The sequence below is a fragment of the Mobula hypostoma genome, chromosome 12 (assembly GCF_963921235.1).
Source record: "Mobula hypostoma chromosome 12, sMobHyp1.1, whole genome shotgun sequence".
Lineage (NCBI taxonomy): Eukaryota > Metazoa > Chordata > Chondrichthyes > Myliobatiformes > Myliobatidae > Mobula > Mobula hypostoma.
This window is the reverse complement of record NC_086108.1, coordinates 16,645,751-16,670,852: the sequence shown is the minus strand read 5'-3', so window position 1 is coordinate 16,670,852 and position 25,102 is coordinate 16,645,751. Positions and strand designations below refer to the sequence as shown.

The window sequence follows — 25,102 nt, the reverse complement described above, 5'->3', positions numbered from 1 at the left end:
GGTTATCTATTGCTCCTGATGCGACCTCCTCTACATTCATGAGACCCGTCGTAAAATGGGGGACCACTTTATCGAGCACCTCTGCTCCATCCAACGAAAGCAAAATTTCCCAGTGGCCTACCATTTTAATTCCTAATCCCATTCTCGTTCTGACGTAATGATTTAACTGAACAAGTATCTTCCTTAATTCACTTTTAGTTGACTGCGTTGCAGGGGATGTGGCATGCAAATGGTGGATGGATCGCTAATCAAGTTGTAGTTGTCTCAGCCCATCACACCCCCATAATGCTGGCCCTCCTGTTCTTACCACGTACAAGCATAATGTGACTTGTTGATTGTGTATCTCACTGTTACAAATGTCATTCCCACAGGAGTTATCTTTTCTCCAGTGTAAGTTCTTAGCTGAATATCTACAGGCTTCAGTTCTGTATCTTTTTATGGATTGACTTATACAGCCAATGTCCAATTTCATATTAATTAAGTTCCCATTCTCTTCTGATGTAAGCTATATTGCTTGTCTATCGTTAGTTTTCACTTTCTAAATTTCAAGGTTACCCGTCCTGTGTGACTCAAGGGTTCATTTATTATCAAAGTATACAACTCTTCTTCTTCTCCAGATAGCCACAAAACCAAGAAAGTAAAAAACAGTCAAACTCCAAATTCCTCCTCTCTGCATAATAAAACAAACAAAAACAGAACAGGCACATCAACCCCTCCCTCCAGAGATCCCCCTACCCCACACACAAAAATATGAGAAAGATGAGTTGAAAAACACAGAATACAAAAAACTAAGCCAGAAAAAAAAAATCCATAGTCCCAAGTCCACATTCAAAATGCAGAAAACCTGGTCAGTATTCTCCCTCTCCATAGAAGAGTGATCTCACCAGTGATTAAAAAAAAGGCAGTCTCCCCTCTCCATAGCAGAGCAATCTCTCCAGTATTAAAAAGATAGTCTCTCCTCTCTGTAGTAGAGTGATCTCACCAGCAATAAAAAGGGAATCTCTCTTCATTTTCAGATTTTTCATTAATAGTGTGCAGATTAGGGCTCTTTGAAACTGCAACTTCTTATCCTTTTCTCTTTTCTGCGCAGTCCATTTATTATTGTCCAACTTTGTATGTGGCCTAGTTCGTTGCATTTTTTTTTACAGGTTTCGTCTTTAAACCTGCATTAGTTTGATATATGTGAGCCCCTGCCACAACGATAACACAATTTGTTCGGCCAGTCAGGTTTTTGTTTAGAATTTGCAATTTGTTCACGTTCACTTTCATTCCTGACTGCAACTCAACTGCCATAAGACCATAAGATATAGGAGCAGAAGTAGGCCATTCGGCCTATCGAGTCTGCTCCGCCATTCAGTCATGGGCTGATCCAATTCTTCCAGTCATACCCTTTGATGCCCTGGCTAATCAAAAACCTATCTATCTCTGCCTTAAGTACACCCAATGACTTGGCCTCCACAGCCGCTCACGGCAACAAATTTCACAGATTTACCACCCTCTGACTAAAGTAATTTCTCCGCATCTCAGTTCTAAAAGGACGTCCTTCAATCCTGAAGTCGTGCCCTCTTGTCCTAGAATCCGCTACCATGAGAAATAACTTTGCCATATCTAATCTGTTCAGGCCTTTTAACATTCGTAATGTTTCTATGAGATCCCCCCTCATTCTCCTGAATTGTGTCTGTGTCTGCTATTTCCACTGATACTGCTATTTCGATTGTTCTTTTAAATGTGCATTATGCTTCAGTTAGGAGCTATTTTTGAGTGCTTTCTTTTAAGATTTCAAAAACTACACAATCTCTCAGTGCACCAAGCTGACAATGCTCAAATAATCTCTTCAATTCAGCCACATACGCTGCAATGGACCTCCCTTGTTCTGCTTATGGAAACCTAAAGTATTCTGCAATCAACAATGGTTTTGGTTTTAAATGTCCGGCATTGTTTTCATGATATCAGCAAAGCTCATTTTGGCTGGTTTGATTGGAGCAGTCAAACTGCGAAGCAAACTGTATACTTTTAAACCCAATTCACTCAGCAAAATTGATACTCGTTTTGTCATTGGATATTTAATTTGTTTCAAAATACTGTTGAATTAGCTCAGTATACATGAGCCACTTGGCTGTTCCTCACTAAGCTTCTTTTTAAATTGAATGTCTTATTGCAGCGGTCCCCAACCTTTTTTGCACCGCGGACCGGTTTAATATTGACAATATTCTTGCGGACCGGCCAACTGGGGTGGGGGGGGTGTGTTCAAGTAGGGTTAAACTCACCTCAACATGTCTTTTACAGTTAAGGTTGCCAACTTTCTCACTCCCAAATAAGGGACAAAAGTAGCAGTCAAATCCCAGGACACTTTACCCCAGGAAAGACTACCATGACCATGAAGCCTTGCGCGAGCACCTGTGTGGTGTGTGTATGTGCCGATTTTTCTCCCCCACAAATCGGTTTTGCCTTCATCTTCCCGACTACACTGTACATAGATTATTTCTACTTTATATCTGCTGTGTATTTATCATATTTTCGGTTTTATGTGTTATTTGGTATGATTTGGTAGGTTATTTTTTAGGTCTGGGAATGCTCAAAAATGTTTCCCATATAAGTTAATGGTAATTGCTTCTTCGCTTTACTCGATTTCGGCACGAACGGTTTCATAGGAACGCTCTACCTTAGTGGGATAGAGCCCAATATACGAGATGTCCTGGCATATACGGGACAGTTGGCCACCCTATGTTCAAGTTCAACAGTGCGTGACAGGGAATGAGGAAAGGTGCAGCTGACTTATATGGTTTCCTCACGGCCCAGTAGCACATGCTTTGCGGCCCGGTGGTTGGGGACCGCTGTCTTATTGTGCTTCAACAGGTTGGTAGCTGTCTCAGGTTTGTTTTAAAGATGCCGCATCACCACTGTTTTGTTCTGTAACTACAAAACATTAAACTAATTCAGTTTAAAACAGGAGAGTTGAAAGATGCGATCATAGGGTTGCCAACTGTCCCGTATTTGCCAGGACATCCCATATATTGGGCTCTACCCCACTAAGGTAGAGCGTTCCTATGAAACCTATGTTCAAGTTCAACAAGAATGAGGAAAGGTGTAGCTGACTCATATCGTTTCCTCACGGCCCGGTATCACATGCTTTGCGGCCCGGTACCTGGGGACCGCTGTCCTATTGTGCTTCAACAGGTTGGTAGCTGTCTCAGGTTTGTTTTAAGATACCCCAAAGACCACTGTTATGTTTTGTAACTACAAAACATTAAACTAATTCAATTTAAAACAGGAGAGTTGAAAAATGCGAATCTTTGTGTTCACTTTAAGTGAGGTATGCACGTATCATGTGGTAGCGTCATGACGTATGCAACTTATGTGTTTTTAGATATAACCCATAGTGAATTATTTAAATGAACAAGACTGCTTAATCAAACAATATATTTATAGTATTACTTAAATAATAAATACCTTCTGAGTTTTTTTTCCAATCCCCTTCCCACCTCTTCAATTCCCTGCTCTGGCCTCTTACCCTTCTCCTCACTTGCCTATCACCTCCCCTCCTTCTTCCCTTTCTGTTACACTCCACTCTCCCTTACTATCAGATTCTTTCTTCTCCAGCCCTTTATCTTTCCCACCCACCTGGCTTCACTTATCACCTCCTTGCTACCTCTCCTCCCATCTTTTTATTCTGACGTCTTCCCCCTTCCTTCCCAGTCCATAGGAAGGGTCTTGGCCTGAAACACCAGCTGTTCATTCATTTCCAAAGATGCTACCTGACCTGCTGAGTTCCTCCAGCATTTTGTGTGTGTTGCTTAAATAGATGTTCATTTTTCAGCTGAAACACAGACCACTGCAATAGCCAGAAATGTACATTCAAGAAATAGTGCATTCTTTATCCCATCAATAGTGAATTGACCCCCATGATTCACTGACTTTTTAAATCAAAAACCATCTTGCTGTTAACTTCACAAACACGAGGAAATCGGCAGATGCTGGAAATTCAAGCAACACACGCAAAATGCTGGTGGAACGCAGCAGGCCAGACAACATCCATAGGAAGAAGCACAGTCGACGTTTCAGGCCGAGTCCTGACATGGAAACATAGAAACATAGAAAATAGGCGCAGGAGTAGGCCATTCGGCCCTTTGAGCCGGCACCGCCATTCAGTATGATCATGGCTGATCATCCAACTCAGAACCCTGTACCTGCCTTCTCTCCATACCCCCTGATCTCAGAGAGTGGTGAATCTGTGGAATTCTCTGCCACAGGAAACAGTTGAGGGTGACGAAAGGGTGCTTCTTCCTATGGATGCTGTCTGGCCTGCTGCATTCCACCAGCATTTTGTGTGTGTTGCTTGCTGTTAACTTGTTTTTATTTAGGGCTATGGATGAGGTTTTACAATTTAATGAGCAAATATTGGCCATTTACTCATAGAAACTAACCATACCATAGAAACTACAGCACAGAAACAGGCCCTTTGGCCCTTCTTGGCTGTGCCGAACCATTTTCTGCCTAGTCTCACTGACCTGCACACGGACCATATCTCTCCATACACCTCCCATCCATGTATCTGTCCAATTTATTCTTAAATGTTAAAAAAGAACCCGCATTTACCACCTTGTCTGGCAGCTCATTCCATACTCCCACCACTCTCTGTGTGAAGAAGCCCACCCTAATGTTCCCTCTAAACTTTTCCCCCCTCACCCTTAACCCATGTCCTCTGGTTTTTTCCTCCCCTTGCCTCAGTGGAAAAAGCCTGCTTGCATTCACTCTATCTATACCCATCATAATTTTATATACCTCTATCAAATCTCCCCTCATTCTTCTACGCTCCAGGGAATAAAGTCCTAACCTATTCAACCTTTCTCTGTAACTGAGTTTCTCAAGTCCCGGCAACATCCTTGTAAACCTTCTCTGCACTCTTTCAACCTTATTTATATCCTTCCTGTAATTTGGTGACCAAAACTGAACACAATACTCCAGATTCAGCCTCACAAATGCCTTATAGAACCTCATCATAACATTCCAGCTCTTATACTCAATACTTTGATTAATAAAGGCCAATGTACCAAAAGCTCTCTTTACGACCCTATCTACCTGTGACGACACTTTTAGGGAATTTTGTATCTGTATTCCCAGATCCCTCTGTTCCACTGCACTCCTCAGTGCCTTACCATTAACCCTGTATGTTCTACGTTGGTTTGTCCTTCCAACGTGCAATACCTCACACTTGTTAGTATTAAACTCCATCTGCCATTTTTCAGCCCATTTTTCCAGATGGTCCAAGTCCCTCTGCAGGCTCTGAAAACCTTCCTCACTGTCTAGTACACCTCCAATCTTTGTATCATCAGCAAACTTGCTGATCCAATTTGCCACATCATCATCCAGATCATTGATATAGATGACAAATAACAATGGATCCCTGTGGCACACCACTAGTCACAGGCATCCACTCAGAGAAGCAATTTTCTACCACCACTCTCTGGCTTCTTCCATCGAGCCAATGTCTAATCCAATTTACCACCTCTCCATGTATACCTAGCGACTGAATTTTCCTAACTAACCTCCAATGCGGGACCTTGTCAAAGGCCTTACTGAAGTCCATGTAGACAATATCCACTGCCTTCCCTTCATCCACTTTCCTGGTAACCTCCTCGAAAAACTCCAACAGATTGGTCAAACATGACTTACCACGCATTTTTTTGAAAATGCTTGAGTGAATCCTGGGTGCACAAATGATCTCTTATTGTCTAGATATTGTCAGAAAGTGATTTTCTTAATTTTAGAGGAAGACGTCGGCCTCTTTATGCTTAATCTATCAGTCTTCTCTACTTAATTGCTTGTTTTTTGCTGCAGATAACGATTATTATTTAATATGATGGAGGTCAGAGTGCCAGAGGTTGGGGATAGACTGCAGTGGGTGGTGGGTACAGGTGAAAGGCTTTAGCTTTAAACTTATTTCCTGATGAGTCTCTTTTTTTCTGTTTCCCCCACAGTTCAGAGTCTTCACAGCACCATTCCACAAAGTAGAGTTTGCAGATTTCTGGCTGGCTGACCAGTTGAACAGCCTGGCAACAATCCTGATGGATCTGGAGTACATGATCTGCTTTTATAGCTTTGAACTGAACTGGAGCACAGATGAAGCCCTTATCAGATCTACAGGTAATTTAGTATACACAGTAGCCACAGTGGGTTTCTGTTTCTGGTTCATATTGTCTGCAGTTTAAAGCCTAAGAAGGACTCAGGCAGCATGTGTGTAAAACACCACCTGTGACAAGTTTCCTCTCATTGTCACAACTTTGTCCATTATCACTAAAAGAGTGCCCTCACTAGAGGATTGCAGTGGTTTAAGAAGGGGCTTGCCACACCACCTTGAGAAAGAGAACAAATAATGGCTTTGTCAGCAATGCCAAAAAATAATGTAATTGAGCTACTGCTCAGTTGCAGTCTAACTGGATGGCCGTGCACACATGAAAAGCAGAATTGTGTTCTTTGTTGGCAAGTTCCCGATTTGATTAATGCTCAAACTAGTCTGGCAGGGTGACCCAAAGTAGTAGCAAATCAAATGAGAAAGATGAAGCAAATATGGACGTTAAAGCAATTAAGTCCAATAGACAGGGGCACAATAGGGAGGGAGCTGTAAAAGCCTTAATTCAGTAAGTTTCAAAATAGTTAATGAAAAAGAATCGATCCTTAAGTGAAAGTTCTAAATTGAGGGAAGCTTATTTCAGTGACTTCGTATTAGAATACTCTGAAGTGAATTTAGAGAAGTTGTTTGCAGGTAAATGGCATATTAGCAAATGGGAGGCTTTTAAGAATGATGTAAGAAGAAATTGGGGTCAGAACTTTCCTGTCAGAGCGAAGAGCAAGGTTGGCAGGATTAGGGAACCTTGGTGATGAGGGATACTGAAAAGATATAAGGGATATAGGAGCACACTTAAGAGGAGAATTAGGAGAGCAAAAAGGGAATATGTGATATCTCTATCATATAAAATAACTGAGAACCCTTAATGATTCCAGAGGTACATTGTACATTAAAAAGTTTGCTTAAGAGAGTATAGGTTCTCTTAAGGATCAACGTGGGATCTAAGATGAGAAGCCATTGGAAAATAGGCAACGTCTGAAATGTATACTTGAAATTGGAGAAGAACATGGAAGCTAGTGAATTCAGGGAAGAGAATGGTAATATTCAGATATAGATATGTACATCAACATTATAAAGAAAGAGATGTTAAAGGTTCTGAAACACAAAATAGTAGATACATCCTAGAGCCTGACCAGGTCTATCCTTGGATATTATGGGAAGCAAAGGAGCAGATTACTAGGACCCTGCAGAAATTGTTAATTGCAGATAAAGTACCTGAATATTGGACATTGGCTAATTTAGTGCGTTTGCTTAAAGGGCAGCAGGGATAAACCAGGGAACTACAGATCAGTTAGACTTACATCATTGGTGAGAAAGTAATTGGAAGGGATTCTGACTGTTAGGATTCATTTGCATTTGGATAGGTGAAGATTGATTAACAATAGTCAGCATGGCTTGGCTTTGTACATGGGAAATCATGCTTCATAAATTTGATTTAGTTTTTTTTAAAGAGATGACCACAAGGATTGATAAGAGCAGGGTGGTAAACATTGGCTGCATGTACTTTATCAAGGCTTTTGATAAGGTCCTATATGGTAGGTTGGTCCAAAAGGTTAGGACACATAGGACTCAGACTGGAGGCCTGTGATCAGTAGTGTGCTGCAGAACTGGTGCTATGTTGTCTGTTGTTTAACATATATTAATGATTTGAATCAGAATGTAGCTGGCATGATTAGCAAGTTTGCAGATGACACCAAAGCTGATGGTGTAGTGGACAGTGAAGAGGGTTGCCTAAGATTACAGCAAGATCTGGATCATCTGGGAAAGTGGGTAAAGGAAAGGTATATAAAATTTAACACGGACAATTGAGAAAAGATATGTTATGGTAAGTTAAACCAGGCAGGACATATGCAGTGAATGGTAATAGCGTGGAGGTTTTTTTTTTAACTGAACAGAGAGGCCCAGGGGCGCAAGTATATAGTTTCATGAAAATGTCGACACAGGTAGACAGGATGGTGAAGAAGGTGTATGGCATGCTTGCCTTCATTGACCTAGATAATGAATGTAAGAGTTAGAATAACATGTTACAGTTGTACAAAACAGTGGTTAGGCTATACGTGAAATATTACATACAGTTCTGGTCACCACAGATGATGCAAATAAATTAGGAAGCTGCAGAAAATATTGACAAAGATGTTTCCTGGATTGGAGGGCTTGAGTTACAGGAAAGATTGGATAACCAAGGTGAGTAAAGGGGGCTGAGAGGTGACATGATACAGGGTATATAAAATTATGAGAGTTGTAGGAGTGTCGACAAAAATCCCCCCCCCCCCCAAAACGTAACAATGTATAACGTAACACATAACATACATGGTCAACTTAACCCTTAATAGTCTGGGTGAATTCTGCCGAATAAAATTAAGGAGTCCCTACACACGCGCACCTCCCACCCTCAGAATTCACCCTAGCAGAAAAGCCAAACAATCAGGCTGAACCTACTCCTGCCTTCAGGGGCAGGTGACGGGGGAGGAAAGACAGTCAATGTCGGAAGGTCTGGAGGTGGGAGACTGGGTCCTCTGTGGGGGCTGTGCCACTTCCACTGGAGAGTCCAGGTCCAAATGGGTAGACTTGAGACGATCCACAGAAATACTCCAAAGTCCAGTGTAAAAAACTTATCCCCTGCTTCCAACATGTGGAACGGGTCATCATAAGGCAGCCGCAGGGGACCCCAATGTCCATCATGACGCACAAACACATATTTTGCCTCCTACAGACCCCGCAACAGTTGCGACCATAGCAGGCCATGCTGCGTCATGGGCACTGGAGTGAAAGTTTTGGCGCTGCCTATAAATGCTGACTGCTGCTGCAAAGCGGATAATAAGACCGTGGATGTTGGGAAAAATTTTTCCAGCATCTGCAGGGGTTGCCCAAAAACAAGCTTTGCAGAAGGGAACTGAAGAGGCCTCAGGGGCCGTCCTCAGGCCCAACATGACCCACAGCAGTCTGTCCACCCAGCAACCGTCACTGAGGCATACTCGGAGAGCAGCATTCATTGAACAGTGGAACAACTCGCACAGATCGTTGGCCTGAGGGTGATAGCCGTGGTCCGTTGCAGTTTGACCCCAGATCATGGGCAACCACACACCAAAGCTCGGATGCAAACTGCATCCTTCGGTCTGAAGAAATATCTGACAGGCGGCCAAACCGAGTGATCCACGAGCCAACGTACGCTCGTGCCACCTCTGCGGCTGAAATGGACGACAGCAGCACTGCCTTTGGCCAACATGTGGTCCTATTAACAATGCTGAGGTGGCGAATAAACCAGCGGGATGGGGGCAACAGGCCAAGCTAATCCACATTCACATGGTCGAAACGCCAATCAGGCACCTCAAAAAGAGTTAAAGGAGCCTTGGACCTTCATGCTTGACACGCCAAACAAGCACTAGCCCAGTCCCTGACGTCCTTCTTAAGCCCATGCCATAGAAACTTTTTTGACATCAGTTTCTGCAATGCCTTCTGGCCTGGGTGAGAAAGCCCGTGGACTGCATCAAAAACGCATCACTGCCAATAGTGAAACACCGCTGTCACCGAAAGCAACATCCACCAATTTCAACCCTAGTGTTTGTGGAACACAGCATCTACACGCTCAGGTCCAGAACCTGGCCTGCCACCATCTGAGTGTAGTCCATGCCCAAATTGACAGCACCGATGAAGGACTGGGAAAGGCAGTCAGCATGATGTTATGCTTCTCTGTGATATGGTGAACGTCCGTAGTGAACTTTGAAATCAAAGAAAGATGGCACTGCTGTCAAGCAAACCAAGGTTCAGAGATCTTAGCCATGGCGAATTTTAGGGGCTTTTTATAATGTATTCATTTACGCCAGAGGTCCCAAACCTTTTTTGCACCGCGGACCAGTTTAATATTGACAATATTCTTGCGGACCGGCCGACCGGGGGGTGGGGGGGTGTTCAGGTAGGGTTAAATTCACCTCAACATGTCTTTTACAGTTAGGGTTGCCAACTTCCTCACTTCCAAATAAGGGACAAAAGTAGCAGTCAAATCCCGGGACACTTTACCACAGGAAAGACTACCGTGACCTGAAGCCTTGCGCGAGCACCTGTGTGCACATGCGCATGCGCCTACATGCCGATTTTTTTTCCCCACAATTTGGTTTTGCCTTCATCTTCCGGACTATACTGTACATACATTATTTCTACTTTATATAGGCCAGCGGTCCGCAACCACGGGCTGCAAAGCATGTGCTACCGAGCCGCAAGGAATGATACGAGTCAGCTGCACCTTTCCTCATTCCCTGTCACACACTGTTGAACTTGAACATAGGGTTGCCATCTGTCCCGTATTAGCCGGGACATCCCATATATTGGGCTAAATTGGTTTGTCCCGTATTTCCCCCGCTAAGGTGGAGCGTTCCTATGAAACCTTTCGCGCTGAAATGGCGTGAAGCGAAGAAGCAGTTACCATTAATTTATATGGGAAAATTTTTGAGCGTTCCCAGACTCAAAACATAACCTACCAAATCATACCAAATAACACATGAAACCGAAAATAATTAACACTAACATATAGTAAAAGCAGGAATGATATGATAAGTACACAGCCTATATAAAGTAGAAATAATATATGTACAATATAGTCGGGAAGATGAAGGCAAAACCGATTTGTGGGGGGAAATCAGCACATACGTGCATGTGCACATCACATGCGCACATCACGCATGCGCACACAGGTGCCCACGCAAGGCTTCAGGTCATGGTAGTCTTTCCTGCAGTAAAGTGTCCCGGGATTTGACTGCTACTTTTGTCCCCTATTTGGGAGTGAGAAAGTTGGCAACCCTAACTGTAAAAGACATGTTGAGGTGCGTTTAACCCTACTTGGACACCCCCCGCCACGCCGGTCAGTCGGTCCACAAGAATATTGTCAATATTAAACCAGTCTGCAGTGCAAAAAAAGATGGGGACCCCTGATATAGGCTGTGTATTTATCATATCATTCCTGCTTTTACTATATATTAGTGTTATTTATTTTTGGTTTTATGTGTTTTTAGTATGATTTGTTAGGTTATTTTTTTGGGTCTGGGAGCGCTCCAAAATTTTTCCCATATAAATTAATGGTAACTGCATTTTCGCTTCACGCTATTTCGGCACGAAAGGTTTCATAGGAACGCTCTACCTTAGCGGGGGAAATATGAGACAAGGGCAGTCCCGTATGGGACAAACCAATCTAGCCCAATACACAGGATGTCCCGGCAAATACGGGACAGTTGGTAACCCTATGATCAAGTTCAACAGTGCGAGTCAGGGAATGAGGAAAGATGCAGCTGACTCATATCGTTTCCTCGTGGACCGGTAGCACATGCTTTGCGGCCCAGTGGTTGGGGACAGCTGATTTACGTGATGTGAGCATCGCCAGCTAAGCCAGCATTTATTGCCCATCCCTTGTTTCCTTGAGAAGGTGGTAATGAGCTGCCTTCTTGAACCGCTGCAGTCCCTGAGGTGTAGTTACACCCACAGTGCTGTTAGGGAGGAAATTTCATGATTTTGACCCAGCGACAATGAAGGAATGGTGATATGTTTCCAAGTTGGGATGATGAGTGACTTGGAGGGGGATTTCCAAGTGGTGGTGTTCCCAGGTATCTGCTGTTCTAGTCCTTCTAGATGGTAGCGGTCGTGGGTCTGGAAGGTGCTGCCTTCGGAACTTTTGGTGTGTTGTTGCTGTGCATCTTATAGATAGTACACATTGCTGCAACTGTTCATCGATGGTGGAGGGATTGGATGCTTGTGGAAGAGATACCAGTCAAGTGGGCTGCCTTGTACTGGATGGTGTCAAGCTTTCTGAGTGTTGATGGACCTGCACTCATCCAGGCGAGTGGTGAGTATTCTATTACACTCCTGACCTGAGCCTTGTAGATGGTGGACAGGCTTTGGGGAGTCAAGAAGTGACTAGCCTTTGACCTGCTCTGGTAGCCATGGTGTTTATATGGCTAGAACAGTTCAGTTTCCTATTAAGAGTAAGCCCCAAGATGTTGATAGTAAGGGATTCAGTGATGGTGATGCTACTGAATGTCAAGGGACGATGGTTTGAGATGGTCATTGTCTGGCACTTGCAAGGCTCGAATGTTACTTGCCAGCCCAAGCCTAGATATTGTCCAGGTCGTGCTGCATTTGGCTATGAACTGCTTCACTATCTGAGGAGACACAAATTGTGCAGTCATCTGCGAACATCCCCACTTCTTCCCTCCAATTCTCATTGACTCCATTTCAGCTAGGACACCTTGATGCTGTACTTGGTCAAATGCTGCCTTGATGTTGAGAGCTATCACCCTCTCCTCACCTCTGGTATTTAGCTCTTTGGTACTTGTTTGGACCAAGGAGGTGATGTGGCCTTGATGGAACCCAAACTGGGCATCCGTAAGCAGGTTATGGTGCTGCATGATAGCACTGTTGATGACCCCTTCCATTAATTTGCTGATGGAGTGGTAATTGGTGGGTTGGACTTGTCCTGTTTCTTGTGTACAGGGCAATTTTCCACATTGTCAGGTAGCTGTGCTGGAGCAACTTGGCTAGTGGTGTGGCAAGTTCTGGAGCACAAGTCTTCAAGACATGCCCTTACACTTCCTCCCTTACCACCATTCAGGGCCCCAAACAGTCCTTCCAGGTGAGGCAACACTTCACCTGTGAGTTGACTGGGGTGATATACTGCGTCCGGTACTCCCGATGTGGCCTTTTATATATTGGTGAGACCCGATGCAGACTGGGAGACCGCTTTGCTGAACATCTACGCTCTGTCCGCCAGAGAAAGCAGGATCTCCCAGTGGCCACACATTTTAATTCCACATCTCATTCCCATTCTGACATGTCTATCCACGGCCTCCTCTACTGTCAAGATGAAGCCACACTCAGGTTGGAGGAACAACACCTTATATTCCGTCTGGGTAGCCTCCAACCTGATGGCATGAACATCGACTTCTCTAACTTCTGCTAAGGCCCCACCTCCCCCTCGTACCCCATCTGTTACTTATTTTTATGCACACATTCTTTCTCTCACTCTCCTTTTTCTCCCTCTGTCCCTCTGAATATACCTCTTGCCCATCCTCTGGGTCCCCCCCCCCCTGTCTTTCTTCCTGGACCTCCTGTCCCATGATCCTCTTGTATCCCCTTTTGCCTATCACCTGTCCAGCTTTTGGCTCTATCCCTCCCCCTCCGGTCTTCTCCTATCATTTTGGATCTCCCCCTCCCCCTCCAACTTTCAAATCCCTTACTCACTCTTCCTTCAGTTAGTCCTGACGAAGGGTCTCGGCCTGAAACGTCGACTGCACCTCTTCCTACAGATGCTGCTTGGCCTGCTGCGTTCACCAGCAACTTTGATGTGTGGTTTTTCAAGACTATTGTCGGGATTTTGTCTGGGTCCATAGCCTTTGCAGTATCACAGTGCTTTCAGCTATTTCTTGATATCACGTGGAGTGAATTGAATTGGCTACATACTGATATCTGGGGTACTGGGGACTTCTGGAGGAGGCCGAGCCGGATCATCTACTCGGCACTTCTGACTGAAGATTGTTGCAATCTTATGGTCCACGAAAGCCGTAAATAGACGGCCTTCTGGGAGAAAATAAAAATATTGCACTGCCAAGTGCAGGCTGAGAAGCTTTCAGTCGAACGTGTTGTACTTGCACTCACAGGAGCAACACGGATGGCTGAAAAATACAGTAAGCTGCCCAACACCGTCGACCAACTGCTCATGAATCTCACTGACCGCGCAATCCAACACGCCCGTGCTGAGAGTGATCAGTGTGTCTGGGAGGGGTGCACCAGCAGTGTTGCTTTAGATAATGCCTGCTTAGTGTTCGAGAATGCCTTGGATCTTTCCTCTGTCCAGTCCATGACATGCTTTCGCTTTGCCCTTAAGAACCACTTTGGGGATAAAGTGGTGATAAAAGATCTCCATGCCCAAAAACTCCAACAGGGTCTTAATAGTGACTGGCCGAGGGAAGCGCTTAACGGCTTCAACTTTTGCTGACTGGGGAACTGCCCATGGTGCTTTGACGCGATGTCTAAGGAATTCGACCACAGACAGTCCAAACTGACACTTTGCCAGATTGACAATAAGACTATGCTGACTATGGCTTTGGAAAAGGTTTCTCTAGTGTAAGAGATGTTGGTCCCTAGAGAGCTGGCTACCAAAATGTCACTAGGTAAACAAACATGAATAGCAAATCCCGGAGAACACTGTCTGTGAGGCGCTGAAATGTCTTGGCCCCATTCTTCAACCCGAATAGCATTCAAGGGAACTCAAACTAATCAAACAATGTAATAACAGCAGTTTTAGGAATGTCACTCAGGCAGATAGGGACCTGATGATAACTGTGAACGAGGTCCACCTTTGAGAAAATACCTTTTCCTGCTAGGCGGGCCGAGAAATCATGGAAGTGCAGGATCGGATATCGGTCAGGTGCCGTGGCATCGTTGAGGTGATGCTAATCACTGCATTGATCATTGATGCCACCCCCCACCCCCACTCCCCGGTTTTCACATGATGCGGAGGGGAAGCCCATGGACTGCTGGACCACCTGATGATGCCCAGATGCTCCATGGCATCAAACTCAGCCTTGGCACCAGCTAGCTTCTCCAAATGTGGAGAAGCACCTCGTGGGAACGTGAACAGGCAGGCTGGTGGTGTGGATGTGGTGCTCCACCCCGTGTTTAGTGGTGGGGGAGGAGAAGGTGGACTCAGTCAGGTCCAGGAACTCAACAAGGAGGCGGAGGAAGTTGTCGGAGGCGTAAGGGGCGCTGGACAACTTTGAAGTGTCAGTGGCGCTGAGTGTGTTGAAGGGGGAGTAGAAATTCTCTGCGTTGAGGTGCTGGTTCTGGACATCAACGAGAAGACTGTTGGCACAGAGGAAGTCGGCCCCCAGCAAGAGTGTAAACACTATTGCCAGCACAAAATTCATGCAGAACTTCTGCCCGTCAAAGCACAACACCATCTCACACTTAGCAAAAGTCCGGATGGCGCTGCCGTTTGCAACCTTGAGAGACGGTCCATATTCCCCAGTTCGTATGTCCAATTTAGACAGGGGCAAGATGCTCACCTGAGCGCCTGTGTCACGGAGGAAATTGCGTCCCGAAGAAGAGTCTGTAATAAACAACAAACTGCCTGACCTGCAGACACCCACAGCAGCTCGCAGACACCCACAGCAGCTCACAGACACTGGCCATTCCGTTTCCCAACTCCTTGAACCCACAGGATGGGTGGCACTTCTTAGCTCTCGGCCCAAACCTCATGTGGTAGGAATGCAGGGTAGGAGACTGTCATTGAGCCACGGCGATTGTCTTATGTTTAACTGGCAGCGAGGCAGAAGTGTCATCCAGCCATATGATCGTATAGGTTTGGTGACAGAAAACATCTTGTCAGCCTCTCTTGCTAGAGCCTGGAGGTCTTTGAGGGGAGAGCCATCAGAGCCAACCACACTTTGCCTGGTTGTAGGGAAAGCTCTCTGAAAATGAAATATGGCTGATGTCCGCCAGAGAGGGTCAACATGTGGTCCATCAACTCCGACAGCTTGGAGTCGCCTAAGCCAGGCAGTGACAGGAGCCGACAAGTACACTCGGGCTTGGCATAGTAATATTTTGTGTCGTCTTGCAAAATTCCACATACTGTGAACTGGACCTCCTCCTGAGTAAACCAAACTGCAGCATGTTCCTGCCAGAATTCAGGGAACTTGAGGGCAATGACATTTGCAGCCATGATTGTAAATTGAGGGAAATCACTCTAGAATCGTTCGGAGGAGCATCAGGGTCACCAATGTAGGAGTGTCAACATAAATTGACACAAGTGTAATTACTTCTAACGTACACTTTATTCAAACCACAATCAAATGGCGACATTGTATGAACTTTTCCCTGCCCCTTCACAGCATAACACGTACATGGTGAACTTGACCTTTAACAGTCTGCGTGAATTCTGCCTAATGAAATTAAGGAGTCCCTACAAAGTCATAAATAGGGTAGATAGCTAGGATCTGTTTCCCATGGTAGGTATGTCTAAAACCAGAGGGTATATGTCTAAGGTAAGAGGGATGAGGTTTAAATGGGAACTGAGGGATAAATTATTCATTTAAGGAGTAGTGTATCAGGAATGAACTACCAAATGTACTGGTGGTGGCAGGAATGGTGATTATATAATAAGCAACATCTGGACAGCAACTTAAATGAGCAGAGCATAGAGGTGTGGAGTTCATGAAGGCAAGTAGATTAGTGCAGATAGGCATTATGGTTGGCATAGACACTGTCAAAAGGCCTGTTTCTTTGCTGTACAACTCTATGACTGCTAAAACCATAACATTTCCAGATGTGATATATATCAAGGTAGTTGAATTCAACTGATAAGGTTTGAGAGAACGCTTTACGAGTATGGGATGTACAATTAGCTGGTGTGTCAGAAAGGTGTCAGCGTTTCAACTGTTGGTTACTACCTTGTGGTCCATGCTTAGAAATATGTGAATATAAAGATAAACTTCATAACATACACAGATAACATACACTGATAATATCCAATTTAATTCACACAGTAAGTATGACTATTTGAGCGTCAAATGGCTTAGTGGTCATTAACTTGGTCCCAATATTTTGATCTTCAGGAGGATGAGGAATGAATTAGTATGTTCTTGTTATTTTTCTGAATTCTTTCAAGTGTCATATGAGCCCCTGCTTCAAAATACGTCCTATCTGATTCAAAACATGTTCCAATCTGCTTTAAAGAAAGTTGCTATCCATATCTTCTGTGACCATTGAATTAATGTGAAATTGTTAAATTTCAGTGTGCTTATCATAATGTGACTCAGAACTATGTGTATAACTTCTGCAATTGTAAGTCAGCCCTCTGTTGGAAACAGGATAATGTAAGAAAGCTGAAAAAAACCCTTATGTGTGCCCTCAGGATGGAGAATGACTTGCGTCCATTCATTTTTCTGGGTTCTAATGAGGCCAATTTGGCAACTTCTGTAGATGGCAGCAAATAGCTGATGGGGCAGATGTGAGAGTATTATAATATACAGGGCTCATGGCTGCTTCTGATACAGAGCCTTATTCCAAATTCTTCTCCTGCGCTTTGAACAATTATGGCCCAGAAATTCCCAGAAGTCATTGGAGATGTCATATTTCTTCAGGAAGCATTTGAGCACATCCTTGAATCTTTTTTTCTGTCCACTTTTCTGCCTGATAATCTCCTCCTAGAGCGGAACTCGGAAAAGAGTGCATGTTTAAGAAGTCTGATGTCAGTTATGCAAATGAGGAAGCCAGCCCAATATATTTTAATGAGAATAACCAGGAATTTGGTGCTGGTGAGTTGATATTAAAAACAAGAGAAAGTCTGCAGATGTTGGAAATACAAATGAACACACACAAAATGATGGAGGAACTCAGCAGGTCAGGCAGCATCTATGGAAAAGATTAAACAGTATTTTCCTTAGATGCTGCCTGACCTGGTGAGTTCCTCTAGCATTTTGTGTGAGACACTGATAATTGTTTCACTAATTCTTACAGTGAGTTTGGAGGATTTTTCAGAGCCTGTGTTGCTGCTATTTTTCCAGACCTTTGAATAAATTTGGAAAGGGTACAGAGGAGATTTACCAGGATGCTGCCTGGTTTAGAGAGTATGCATTATGATCAGAGATTAAGGGAGCTAGGGCTTTACTCTTTGGAGAGAAGGAGGATGAGAGGAGACATGATAGAGGTGTACAGGATAATAAGAGGAATAGATAGAGTGGATAGCCAGCGCCTCTTCCCCAGGGCACCACTGCTCAATACAAGAGGACATGGCTTTAAGGTAAGGGGTGAGAAGTTCAAGGGGGATATTAGAGGAAGTTTTTTTACTCAGAGAGTGGTTGGTGCGTGGAATGCACTGCCTGAGTCAGTGGTGGAGGCAGATACACTAGTGAAGTTTAAGAGGCTACTAGACAGGTATATGGAGAAATTTAAGATGGGGGCTTATATGGGAGGCAGGGCTTGAGGGTCGGCACAACATTGTGGGCCGAAGGGCCTGTACTGTGCTGTACTATTGTATGTTCTATGTTAAATCGACTGGCCAAATCAAATACAGAATTAACAAATCACCTGAAATTGTTGAATGTTATAGTGTTAGTAGAGGTGTAACGTGCTTGGATGGATGATGAGGTGCTGATCTTCAAACACGATTGGGCTTTCTTATAACAGTGCAGGAGACCACAGACAGAGAAGTCAAAATGGGAAAAGAATGAAGATTTAAACTTCAGGCAGCCAGAAGCTAAAGACCACCTCTACAGTATGAAAGCAAAAGCATCACAAAACTGTTTGCCAGTCCATAACTGAATGAAGATACCACATTGCGAACTATTGTAAACAACAAATGCATCAGTAAATCTTAAATAAATCTCTGATTCACCTGGAAGGTCCTTTTATTAGGAAGGGAAAAAGTGTAAGTCAGACTGTGAGGCAGCGGGAGTATTTAAAAGAAAGCAATTTGTGGAAGTCGGTCATTTTCTTCAGCAGTTGAATGGGTCACGACTGCACAAGCACGTGTAAGTTGGACCGTGAGGCAGCGAGAGTATTTAAAAGAGAGCAGTTTGTGGAAGTCGCTCATTTTCTTCAGCAGTTGAACGGGGTATGACTGCGCAAGCGCGTGTAAATTGGACTGTGAGGTAGCGGGAGTATTTAAAAGAAGGCAGATTAACAGACCAGGCGATGTTGTAGAGGGAGACAGAGTAGGAAGGCTTTGGCTCCTGAGGCTTCAGCGAGCAGAGGCTGAGGAAGAGCTTCACTCCAAGTGAGGTAAGGCTGGGTAAGTTCCTTTAATAAATCTAATTACCTTAAGAGTAGGTAATGGAGGCAGCAATTGGGGCAGTTGAGTGCTCCGTTTGCAGGATGTGGGAAGTCAGGGCGAGCACAATCGTCCCTGATTACGACACCTGCAAAAGGTGCATCCGCCTGCAGCTCCTGACAAACTGAGTTAGGGAACTGGAGCTGGAGCTGGATGAACTTCGGATAATTTGGGAGGCAGAGGCAGAAATAGAGAGGAGTTACAGGGAGATAGTCACCCCTAAGAGTCAGGAGATAGGTAGCTAGGTGACTGTCAGGAGAGGGAAGGGGAATAGACAGAATGAACAGAGCACCCCTGTGGCCGATCCCACCAATAATAAGTACACCGTTTTGAATACTGTTGATGGGAGTGACCTACCAGGGACAAGTTGCAGTGGTTGTGTCTCTGGCACTGAGATGGGATCTTCAACTCAGAAAGGAAGGAAGGAAAAGAGGAGAGCAGTAGTGATAGGGGATTCGATAGTTAGGGGGACAGATAAGAGGTTCTGTGGAAGAGATCGAGAATCCTGGATGGTCTGTTGCCTCCCTGGTGCCAAGGTCCGCGATATCTGGGATCGGATTCTCAGTATTCTAAAGAGGAAGGGTGAGCAGCCAGATGTCGTGGTCCATGTAGGGACCAATGACATGGGTAGGAAGAGTGAGGAGGTCCTGAAAAGTGAGTTTAGAGAGTTAGGCGCCAGGTTAAAGGACAGGACTCCAGGATAGCAATCTCAAGATTGCTACCAGTGCCACGTGAAGGTGGGTTTAGAAATAGTAAGATAGCACAGATCAACACGTGGCTGAAGACGTGGTGCAAGAGGGAGGGCTTCAGATTTATAGGTAATTAGGCAGTTTTCCAGGGAAGGTGGGACCTGTTCCGGCGGGACGGTCTACATCTGAACTGGAAGGGGACAAATATTCTTGCAGGTAGGTTTGCTAAAGAAGCTCCGGTGGATTTAAACCAGATATAAGGGGGGAGAGGAACCAGAGTGTAGGAACAGATGTACGGAAGAAGGAAGAAAAAGAAAATAGTAAGGTTGTTTGCACTGTTAGTGATGAACAGAGAGTAAGAGGTGGAAAAATTCTTAAATGCATTTATTTTAATGCTAGGAGCATTTGTAAGAAAAGTGGATGAGCTTAAAGCATGGATTGATACCTGGAAGTATGATGTGGTAGCTATTAGTGAAACATGGGGTGTGATTGGCAACTAAATACTCCTGAATTTAATTGCTTCAGGTGTGACAGAATCAGAGGGACAAGACGGGGAGGTGTTGCATTGCTTGTAATAGAGAAAATATTACAGCAGTGCTCTGGCAGGATAGATTAGAGGGCTCATCTAGGGAGACTATTTGGGTGGAACTGAGGAATGGGAAAGGTGTAGTAACTCTTATGGGGGTGTATTATAGACCACCAAATGGGGAGCGAGAATTGGAGGAGCAAATTTGTAAGGAGATAGCAGATATTTGTAGTAAACACAAGGTTGTGATTGTGGGAGATTTTAATTTTCCACACATAGAGTGGGAAGCTGGATGGTTTGGAGTTTGTAAAATGTGTGCAGGATAGTTTTTTGCAGCAATACATAGAGGTACCAACTAGAGAAGTGTTAGGGAATGAGATAGATCAGGTGATGGAGGTTTGTGTTGGGGAGCCCTTCAGGTCCAGTGATCAAAATGCTATTAGTTTCAATATAATTATGGAGAAGGATAGGTCTGGACCCAGGGTTGAGATTTTTGATTGGAGAAAGGCTAACTTTGAGGAGATGCAAAAGGATTTAGAAGGAGTGGATTGGGACAATTTGTTTTATGGGAAGGATGTAATAGAGAAATGGAGGTCATTCAAAGGTGAAATTTTGAGAGTACAGAATCTTTATGTTCCTGTTTGGTTGAAAGGAAAGGTTAAAAGTTTGAGAGAGCCATGGTTTTCAAGGGATATTGGAAACTTGTTTCGGAAAAAGAGAGGTATCTACAATAAAGGATAGGCAGCATGGAATAAATGAGATGCTTGAGAAATATAAAGAATGTAAAAAGAATCTTAAGAAAGAAATTAGAAAAGCTGAAAGAAGATACAAGGTTGCTTTGGCAAGTAAGGTGAAAATAAATCCCAAGGGTTTCACCGTTATATTAATACCAAAAGGATAGTGAGGGACAAAATTGGTCCCTTAGAGAATCAGAGCAGACAGCTATGTGTGGAGCCAAAAGAGATGGGGGAGATTCTGAACAATTTCTTTTCTTTGGTGTTCACTAAGGAGAAGGATATTGAATTGTGTAAGATGAGGGAAACAGGTAAGGAAGTTATGGAAACTATGATGATTAAAGAAGAGGTAGTACTGGCGCTTTTAAGGAATATAAAAGTGGACAAGTCTCCGAGTCCTGACAGGATATTCCCTAGGATCTTGAGGGAAGTTAGTGTGGAAGTAGCAGGGCTCCGACAGAAATATTTCAAATGTCATTAGAAACGGGGATGGTGCCAGAGGATTGGCGTATTGCTCATGTTGTTCCATTGTTTAAAAAAGGTTCTGAGAGTAAACCTAGCAATTATCGGCCTGTGAGTTTGACGTCAGTGGTGGGTAAATTGATGGAAAGTATTCTTAGAGATGGTATATATAATTATCTGGATAGACAGGGTCTGATTAGGAACAGTCAACATGGATTTGTGCATGGAAAGTCACATTTGACAAATCTTATTGAATTTTTTGATGAGGTTACTAGGAAAGTTGATGAGGGTAAAGCGGTGGATGTTGTCTATATGGACTTCAGTAAGGCCTTTGACAAGGTCCAACAGGGAAGGTTGGTTTGGAAGGTTCAATTGTTAGGTATTAATATTGAAGTAGTAAAATGGATTCAGCAGTGGCTGGACGGGAGACACCAGAGAGTGGTGGTGGATAACTGTTTGTCAGATTGGAGGTCGATGTTTAGTGGTGCACCTCAGGGATCTGTACTGGGTCCAATGTTGTTTGTCATCTATATTAATGATCTGGATGATGAGGTGGTAAATTGGATAAGTATGCAGATGATACTAAGATAGGTGGAGTTGTGGATAATGAAGTAGGTTTTCAGAGCTTACAGTGAGATTTAGGCTGGTTAGAAGAATGGGCTGAAAGATGGCAGATGGAGTTTAATGCTGATAAATGAGAGGTGCTACATTTTGTTAGGACTAATCAAAATGGGACATACATGGTAAATGGTAGGGCATTGAAGAATGCAGTAGAACAGAGGGATCTCGGAATAATGGTGCATAGTTCCCTGAAGGTGGAATCTCATGTGAAGAAAGCTTTTGGTATGCTGGCCTTTATAAATCAGAGCATTGACTATAGAAATTGGGATGTAATGTTGAAATTGTACAAGGCATTGGTGAGGCCGAATTTGGAGTATTGTGTACAGTTTTGCTCACCAAGTTATAGGAAAGATGTCAACAAAATAGAGAGAGTACAGAGAAGATTTACTGGAATGTTACCTGTTGAACAAGTTGGATCTTTATTCTTTGGAATGTAGAAGGTTGATGGGGGGACTTGATAGAGGTGTTTAAAACTATGAGGGGGATTGATAGGGTTGACATGGATAGGCTTTTTCCATCGAGAATGGGGGAGATTCAAACAAGAGGACATGAGTTGAGAGTTAAAGGGCAAGAGTTTAGGGGTAAAATGAGGGGGAACTTCTTTACTCAGAGAGTGGTAGCTGTGTAGAACAAGCTTCCAGCAGAAGTGATTCGATGTTGTTTTAAAGTTAAATTGGACAGCTATATGGGCAGGAAAGGAATGGAGGGTTATGGGCTGAGTGCAGGTCGGTGGGACTAGGTGAGAGTAAGAATTCGGTACGGACTAGAAGAGCCAAGATGGCCTGTTTCCGTGCTGTAATTGTTATATGGTTATAAGTATCAGAGTGGGTGTTGCATTTCCTGCAGTTGGGATGAAAATTGCCATGAGGTGAACGTTGATGGAAAAGGGATGAATGAATCAAGGTGTCATGATGGGAACAGTCCTGATGAAATAATGAGAAGAGAAGTCTGCTTTTGGCCTTCATTTCACATTCCACAGATGCTGCCTAATCATCAAATTTTTTCGGCATTTTATTTTCTTCATTCAAATTTCCAGCATCTACAGCTTTTTTATTGACGTTCCTACACGTAATATTGTTCTGGAACTCGAAATTGCTTTTGCAAGTGCACATAAAATGATTCCAATAATACTTCTAATAAATATGTTAATTTCCAATAAAAATTGTGAATAGCAAGAAATAATGTAAATTTAACTTGGTTCGTCCCATAAAAATGTACTTTGATATGCACATGACATAATCCCAGTTATTTCAAGGTTTGTTTATTTTACTGTAAAACATAATCACTATGAATTCTAGAACCAGGGGAAATTTTACCAAATTACAGAGTGGTTTGATTGCAGAGTGAATTTAGAAGATTAATGCTGGAAATTGATTTTAAATATAAACATTAACCATGCTATGCCATTTATACTATGTAATTGAAATGTAAGCTCTGTGCCTCCTATAAAGGCATCCGTTAGTCTTGTGAGACCATGGATCTGTGCCTGGAAAGTCTTCTCCCTCCAGGGCGCAGGCCTGGGCAAGGTTGTATGGAAGACCAGCAGTTGCCCATACAGCTTGGCACCAGTGTTGTCGCAATGTGTGATTAAGTGCCTTGCTCAAGGACACAACACATTCCCTCGGCTGGGGCTCGAACTCACAACCTTCAGGTCGCTAGTCCAATGGCTTAACCACTTGACCACCTGCCTCCTATAGAAATATAGAAAACCTACAGCACAATACAGGCCCTTTGTCCCACAATGCTGTGCCAAACATGTACGTACTTTAGAAAGTATCTAGGGTTACCCATAGCCCTCTATTTTTCTAAGCTCCGTGTACCTATCCAGGAGCCTCTTAAAAGACTGTATTGTATCCACCTTCACCACAGTCGCCGGCAACCCATTCCATGCACTCACCACTCTCTGCATAAAAAACTTACCCCTGACATCTCCTCTGTATCTGCTTCCAAGTACCTTAAAACTGTGTCTTCTTGTGTTAGCTATTTCATCCCTGGGAGCAAAAGCCTCTGACACGATCAATGCCTCTCATTATCTTGTACACCTCTATCAGGTCACCTCTCATCCTCCGTTGCTCCAAGGAGAAAAGGCCAAGTTCACTCATGCTCCCCAATCCAGGCAACATCATTGTAAATCTCCTCAGCAACCTTTCTATAGCTTCCACATCCTTTCTGTAGTGAGGTAACCAGAACTAAGCACAGTACTCCAAGTGGGTTCTGACCAGGGTCCTAAACAGCTGTATCATTACCTCTCGGCTCTTGATTCAATCCCATGGTTGATGTACGCTGCCTTAACCAGACAGTCAGCCTGCGCAGCAGGTTTGAGTGTCCTATGGACTCGGACCCCAAGATCCCTCTATTCCTCCATACTGCCAAGAGTCTTACCATTAATACTATATTCTGCCATCTTATTTGACCTATTGAAATGAACCACTTCACACTTATCTGGGTTGAGCTCCATCTACCACTTCTCAGCCCAGTTTTGCATCCTATCGATGTCCCACTGTAAACTACGACAGCCCTCCACACTTTCCACAACACCCCCAACCTTTGTGTCATCAGCAAATTTACTAACCTATCCCTCCACTTCTTCATCCAGGTCACTTATAAAAATCATGAAGAGAAGGGGGGGTCCCAGAACAGATCCATCAGGCACACCACTGGTCACCAACCTCCATGTAGAATATGACCCATCTACGATCATTCTTTGCCTTCTGTGGGCAAGCCAATCCTGGATCCACAAAGCAAGGTCCCCATGGATCCCAGGCTTCCTTACTTTCTCAATAAGCTTTGCAAGGGTACCTTATCAAATGCCGTGCTGAAATCCATAAACACTGCATCTACTGGTCTACTTTCATCAATGTGCTTAGTCATATCCCCAAAAAATTCATTCAGGCTCATAAGGCACGACCTGCCTTTGACAAAGCCATGCTGACTATTCCTAATCATATTGTGCCTCTCGAAATGTTCATAAATCCTGCTTCTCAAGATCTCCTCCATCAACTTACCTACCACTGAAGTTAGACTCACTGGTCTATAATTTCCTGGCTATCTCTACTCCCTTTCTTGAACAAGGGAACAACATTGCAACCCACCAATCCTCTGGAACCTCTCCCATCCCCATTGACAGAGGAT

General features: G+C 43.9%; 1 protein-coding gene across 1 annotated transcript in view; it reads left to right on the top strand.

Annotated features, from left to right (window-relative positions):
• The window catches only part of LOC134354636 (xenotropic and polytropic retrovirus receptor 1 homolog), a 411,898-nt gene that overhangs the window by 300,758 nt on the left and 86,038 nt on the right, over window positions 1-25,102 (top strand). The window contains exon 10 of the mRNA XM_063063679.1: window positions 5,979-6,144. Coding sequence (XP_062919749.1) covers window positions 5,979-6,144 — 166 coding nt within the window. The remainder of the gene's footprint in view (window positions 1-5,978; window positions 6,145-25,102) is intronic.